The 7,298-nt window shown below is 35.8% G+C and overlaps 1 protein-coding gene across 1 annotated transcript; it reads left to right on the top strand.

Annotated features, from left to right (window-relative positions):
• On the top strand, positions 271–3,678 carry LOC109233233 (membrane steroid-binding protein 2-like). The gene is made up of 2 exons (XM_019399025.1): positions 271–769; positions 2,905–3,678. Exons 1-2 carry the CDS (start codon positions 459–461, stop codon positions 3,275–3,277), a joined length of 684 nt encoding a protein of 227 aa, XP_019254570.1. The 5' UTR covers positions 271–458; the 3' UTR covers positions 3,278–3,678.

Below are 7,298 nucleotides of genomic sequence, written 5' to 3'. Positions count from 1 at the left end.
TCTCCTGCGTCATTTGTTTCTCAAATTTATCTATTTAAAAAGAAAAAAAAATGATGCACAACCATGAAAAACAACATGTGCATCATCTTCATGAAAAAAGAAATACACTATAGTATTTTTTTTAATACTTGACTTTTTACACGACGGCATAATATAATTCCCTCAAGAAAAAAAAAAGGATGACTTGACTATTATACCACCCACAAAGATGGAATCTTGACATCTCCAAAAATGAAACAAAATAATACTGTAGTACCCAAATTTGTGCACTAACATCTTTTAAATAAAACAAAACATTTTTTAATTCATCTACATTACTACATATGAGTAGTTGAAATTAAAAGGGGCAAGTATTAGTTAGATAAACAATGGTGATTGATTAGTCACAAATAAAGAAACCTCTTTGTTTCTCTCAACCTACAGTAGAATCACATAAATTATTTTTCCTGTCCAAAAATATGGCCCTAGAGATATGGGAAACATCGAAAGAAACCATCACAGCTTACACAGGTCTCTCACCTACAACATTTTTTACGGTCGTTGCTTTAGCGCTTGCTTTTTACTATGTTGTGTCGGAGTTGTTTGGTTCAACTGATCATGGTCACCAGCAGAGGTCTAGAAATTTTGAGGAACAGGTGCAGCCTCTGCCACCTCCAGTTCAGCTTGGAGAGATTAGTGAAGAGGAATTGAAGGAGTATGATGGGTCTGATTCAAAGAAGCCTTTGTTGATGGCTATTAAGGGTCAGATCTATGATGTTTCTCAGAGCAGGTAATTTTATCTTGGTTTATAAGTTTTCTAAGCTATTCGATGTTATTTGGAGCTTTGACTTTGATTCTTAGAATTATTTGCTTTTTGTTTCGTGCTTGTTTGTTCTTTTTGCTGTTTTTTTATTGGCGATTGTGGAAAGTTTTAAGCTTTATGTGAAAGTTGGGAAGCTTTTGGTTGAGAAAAAAAAGAGTTAGTGATCCTAGATTAATTCTGTTTTCTTTGAACTGCTTTATGCTTTTTTATTTGCCGGGAAAAGTTCTAATTTTGCTGAAATTATCAGACTCAGAAATTTGCTATTTACGCGACGTAGTGTTTCGGCATGGAAATTGTGGTGGAATACGGAACTAATAGGGATTAGTGTGTAGGTGACACGATCCGTAGCACCCAAGGGTGTGATATAGCTTCAATAAAATGGGTGAAGATAGTGTTCAAACCCAGTAAAGAATAATATACTAGGCACTTTTTCCATACGTCTAAACAAATTGGTGTGCCAAGTTATCCAGTAATTGTGCTGGGGTGATCGGTCTCTGGTGGAATAATATATACTGTTGGGTTATTTAAGCTATTTTAGCTTAAAAGATGGTGAAGGGGAAATGGATGGAAAATGAAATATTTGAGTTTCCCTCCTTGATAAAGGGACATTTGTCCAGAGGAGAAAAAGACTTTTGATAGGTATATATACAATTGCTCTTCTTCTAGCTCTTAAAGAGTTAAGAAGAAGGCAAGCCTCGCGCCGTCGTCGTCGCTCGGCTCGGCTTCGATTTGGTCAAATGATTGATTGATTAATTTTTTGGACTAAATTTATTTGTTAATAGTAATGGAAAATTAATATTAAATCTAAATTATCCGTTTTAAGTTATTTCCTCTGCCCGTCCGTTTTTTGTAACGGAAAATATGCCCGTTTTAATTTGCGTAAATGGCCATTTACGTTACGGCCGTTTTACGTAACTGATCTCGGAAGAGAAACACCTCTTGAACTCAACAGGTTGAAGTTATAAATTGCAGTCCATTCTCTCAGATTTTCCATACGAATTTCTGAGTTCTCCTCCTTTCTTCTGCATTATTTTAACTACAAAGAAAGCAATCGTATGTGTGATTTGCTACCGATCATTGTGTTCGCTGAAACATTGGGGTTTGAAGTAATACTACACCAGTGTGTAATTCGTTCTATCCTGGGAGGAAATAATCCAAAACCTCGGGTACAAGGAAGGGATTAAGTTCCTTACGGAAACACTGTGAATTCAGTGGGGTCGGATTAAATTCTGTTTCGTTTTACATTTCTGTTTATATGTTATTTTATCTTCTCCAGAATTATTTTACAAATACAGTTTACTAACAAATACGCACAAACTGGCCCCGGAACTACTGTTATTAAAAGAAACTATCAGTATATTTTCTCTTTAGTGTATAGGTGCGACAATTGAACAAATACTCTAGTAAAAAGTTCCTTCTGCTAGGATTATCCAACGGCTGATTAAGTATGTCAGTCCGCCATCCAGGTAGCCATTAGGTTCAAAGGCCTAATACAATAGCAAGGCCAAGACTGCGAGGATTTAAAGCAGTCTTCACTTGTTTGTGATTCTTTCATTCCTTGTTAGAACACTGTGACTTTTACTTGATTCTCAGTAGACTGACTTATATTTTCTAGTTTTAATTCAAGCAGTTAGAAAAATCATGGGTCATCTTTTGGATTGCAATCAAGCAGGCTCTTTTCTTTTTCATTTGAACACGTATATTTACTTTGTTACGTATGGTGAGCTTGGTTCGTCTCCGTGAAGCATTTCATCGGTACTTCAATAAATCTTGGATCTGGACATTTAATAATAACTTGTCCTTGTTTCAGTATAAACATGATATCTTTCAACTTTTAAGAATTCTAATATCAAATGATTTCATATATGATCCTGTCAGTCTGAATGTGCATTATATTGAACCAGGACAATGTCCTTAATTGATCAAATACCCTGAGTTGAGTTTGAATAAGTTCATATTCTCACAAATGTATGCCTGAGTCTCTTGATAAATATTAAGCATTTTTAACTACTAAAGGTCTATCATTTGTTTCAGTATCTCTCTTAAATGCTGTAAGCTACCACTATATATTCGTATCCAAGTCTGTTCACTGTGTCCTGCAGAATGTTCTATGGAGCTGGAGGACCTTATGCACTTTTTGCTGGAAAGGATGCTAGTAGAGCTCTCGCCAAGATGTCCTTCGAGGAAAAAGATCTCACCGGTGATATCTCTGGCCTTGGTCCATTTGAGCTTGAGGCCTTGCAAGATTGGGAGTATAAATTCATGAGCAAGTATGTCAAGGTTGGGACTGTCAAGCAAACAGTGCCAGTAAGTGACGGTGCAACTAATGGTGAATCAGTTGAGTCAACTGATCGTGAAGCTAAGCCAGCAGAAGGTGTTGCATCAGAGAGTGCAAAGCCATCAGAAGATGGTCCATCCGAAAGTGTTGCTGAAACTGTGGACAAGTCTGACGGTGATGCTGAAAAGAAGGATTAATTGCCATTTTTATCAAGTAACAAGCTGAGCACTATGGGGAACAGTTTTTTGTGGAGATCCCAAAAAAAAAAAAGGCAGTGAAAAGATGTGTGTATTATCTCGTGTCAGACGATTGTTGTTGATTCTAGAACATATACTCCTTAATTAGTCAAGTTACTTTAAGTCTATGATTTGGTGTATGAAATAATAAAACAAGCATTTTAATGTATCAATGGAGACGAGCACTCGCTAATGTTCACCTGTATGCATGTCTGCAAGTGGTAGCAATTCCCTTTTATGTCGTGTCAAGTGCATCTCTTCTTGTGGTAGCCACTTCTGAAACCATCACACCCTTCCTCCTTTTTGTTGTATTTGAAGCATTCCCCTCATTTGGCAGTAAAAAGAAGGGAATTTCGGCAGTATTATCAGTATCAAGAATATTTAAATATAGTAATACAATTTCTACTGTGGTTGTCTGCGTATGAAGCTTTCACCTTTTGTTAACGTAATACTGCTTATATGGCCCGTGGAAGTGCCAGTGCGGGTAGCTTTTGTTCACCTGGGATAGGACCACATCTTTGGGCTTCCTATGTAATAACACCACGACCATATTCCATTTCTAACTCTCTCCCTCACTGAATAGCCAGCTTCATTATATACTACTATGAATTGGACCTGTACTTCTGCACTCAAGGTGTCGCACACCTAGTCAATAAAATGGGTGAAAACTATGGGAGAGAAAGGTTTAAATCCCAAGCTAGACAAAAAAATGTGATTTTTTTCAATCTGCCTAAGTTTTGGTTATCGAGGTGGTGGGAGGGGGAGTACTAGTTAATAGCACGCGCAAATTGTGCCAAACATAGCAATTGATGATGATCGTGCTAAGATGTATTTTACTTAATATTTACAAGTGGCCGTTCAGCAGTTCTTCCAAGCTGCAATGTTTGTCTGAGAGAGATCCTCGACCAAATTGGACAAGCGGAGCTAAAAAAGATTCTATATTTAAGCACTACAATGAACTGTTTGTACACAATTATCCTCACGCTATTGGCCTCAGATGAACATTATATCAAAATTAATGCAAGAAGGGGAAGATATAAAACACGAGTAACTTTGTCATTATGAAGTCTAAATAGAAGTTTCATTTGATTGATTCACTACTTTACTTACAAAACAGCCTGAATAGGCGTGTTTATCTTCATCAAAAACATGTCACTTGTACTTAAAACATGAAACCTCCCACTTCATTATTTCTACTCCTGAATTTCATTTTGGTTCTAGTAGCATTCCATCACACCGATTTCAGGCTAATTAGCAGTGCTAGTATTGCCGAACCAAATGAAAGAAAGGTCAAAGCTATGTCTTCTCTGTCTTTTACGCCATTTAAGTGCAGCTTATCAGTCTCAAAAACTAACCATCAGCAAGAAGTTTGCTCCATTTCATGGTGTTTCAGAACATGTTGTTCCTGGAGGACCAAATCCTCTTCACAACTCTATAGGGCGCGGCCCTTCTCCGAACCCTGCGTGAATGCGGGGGTACTTTGTGCACTAGACTGCTTTTTAAAAAAAAGTCATTTTACAATACAAAGATTTTACTCCTATCAGGCCATTACAGAGAATATTACTGTTCTTTTAGCATTAAAGTACTATATATCCTTATCCAATTGTTATGTATGTACAAATTGATATATGGAAATGATATTTTTTCTTTTCTTTGTCAGCCTTTTTTTTTTCTTTTCTGGTTGTTGTTGTTGTTCTTGTTGTTGCTTCACTATTATGCATGCAATTCACTTACCAAACTAGTTATTGGTGATGTTTATCAATGTAGCTTGATGCATATCTACTGTATCATTAGTTAAATTAGCTTGTTTGCTAGCTATAGCTTATTAGAACTTGTATACTAGGAATCTTGGAGTAGGATAAGGCCTAAGGGTGGGTCACTGTGGCAGTTATTGAAGGATTTCATATTTTTAGCCATTAACTAATTTTAATTCAACAGTTGACTTCAATAAAGAAGATGATTTTATATATGGAGTTATAAGCGTTAGCATAATCCCAAGTCATTATCTTGCCATTGTCACAGTTCACAACATTGGAATAATACAGATGAATGAGGACACAAGCTAGCTAGCCTTAGCTAGTGCCAATAAATGGTGGGATAATCCTAGAGTTCTTTGGTTTGTGACAAGTTATATTGGAATAATAACGTGGGAATTATAATATGAGGATTAATTATGACAAAATTATTTAGTAGATATACTTTTATTAGTAAATATTTGGTAAATATTTGGTTCTTTGAATTAAAATGAAATAAGTGTTTTAGTGAATTCCCACTCGTGATATATGGGTATAACATAAATCTGACTACAATCAGACAAATAAGTCATCTCTAATTAAGATGCTTACACTTCGTAAATAGATAAGTATAGTTTTGGTCTGATTTTTATTTCTGATACTTGTAATAGATCAGAAATAGTGAAACAATATGATAAAAAATCACTAAGGTCAAAATCTTGATACAACATGAGACTTAGCTTGTGGCCACGTTGATTAGTGTTGTGCCGTACTATTATTACCTGGTTTTAACATTACATTATTGAGCAGCCTGCAGGATGATGACATTATAACGTTGGCTTTTGTAAAGAGTTGACAACCAGTATGTACTCGATTAATATAATTAATTTTTAATTGACGATATTCAACTCTCTCAAAGTCTAACTCACAAATAAGAACAAGCTAGGAATCCAATTCATATTTTCCATGCCCATTACGCAGAACCTACATTATATATGTTGGTGGATACATGGTGTACGGCAAAGGAGAGAACCACTTTATTTTCTTTAGTAATATAATAATATTCTGAGCTATGACTTATCTATGTTTATCTCGTGCGTAGCTGTTTGACAAATGAGCTCTTATATTCCTAGGAGACCCTTAGACTTGGTGCTATCCTTAAAAAATTGGATTTTAGTTAATCAACTGTTAGTTTAACGAATTTCCATACCATTAGAACATCTAACATGTTTTTTTTTTTTTTTTTTTTTTGGGAACCCCAGGAAAATCCGCAGCCGCTACAGCCTCTGCCCTTCGGGTGAGCATTCTGTGCGCGCTGGGTAAACCCCCACCGTCTAACATGTTATAACAGGTTACATACTATTTATTTTAGGTTACCAATTAGTGTTTAGTGAAAAGATTTATTGGACAATATAATTTTTAATGATTTGATTGTGTAAATATATTTTTCCTAGCTTACAATACATAAGAGCTTAATGATCATGCATTGCGCGTTGTTGAGCACCAAAACAAGTGGTTGGGCATGTTTGGGGGTTAGGGGCAAAGGACTGTTTTTGTAAAGGTCAACTCCAATTCCCTACAACATTTTCTAGTTGACTTTAGCAAAGCTAACCATTTTCGTGAGAATCTGAAATTCTTGTCATAATCATGTGTTTGACTAAAATTAAGAGACGGCCATTCCCTCTATATAAATACATTTTCAACATTCCAAGTTCCAGCTTGCATATATCAAACTTCGAAAATCCCTTTTTGGATTTCTTTGATCTATCTCTTTCAGTTTCCTTTCCCTTAAGCTTAGATAATGAAGATTCAACCATATTTTCTGTTGTTCATCGCTTTGATAATCCTTTTGGGGAAGGTCCATAGATGCAGCTGCAAGGAAGCAGATGATGATGATGATAATGAAGAAAGAATAAAAGTAAAGTTCTATTCAACATTTTTTAGGTACTTCAAAACTATTCCTCACTATGCACAAGGCAAACAATTGCACATAGTGTCCCGAAGATTAGTCCCTAGTGGACCAAACCCTCTTCACAATTGACCATGATGTCCAATTACTTCAATTTCAATATTTCACCAAAAAACACAAGCAAAAAAGAAAGAGACTTGGCCAACTGAGATTAAGATCTTGAAAAGGATATTATATTGTCGTCAGTATTTGTTTGCAGGTTGTTGGTGCAAAGGTCCTCAGATTTACTTGTAAGAAATCAACGATCCTTGCTGATGAAGATTGGTAGTATATATATTGG

This window comes from Nicotiana attenuata, chromosome 10, assembly GCF_001879085.1.
Source record: "Nicotiana attenuata strain UT chromosome 10, NIATTr2, whole genome shotgun sequence".
Lineage (NCBI taxonomy): Eukaryota > Viridiplantae > Streptophyta > Magnoliopsida > Solanales > Solanaceae > Nicotiana > Nicotiana attenuata.
Note: the sequence above shows the minus strand (reverse complement) of the source record. Positions and strands in the feature narration are given on the sequence as shown.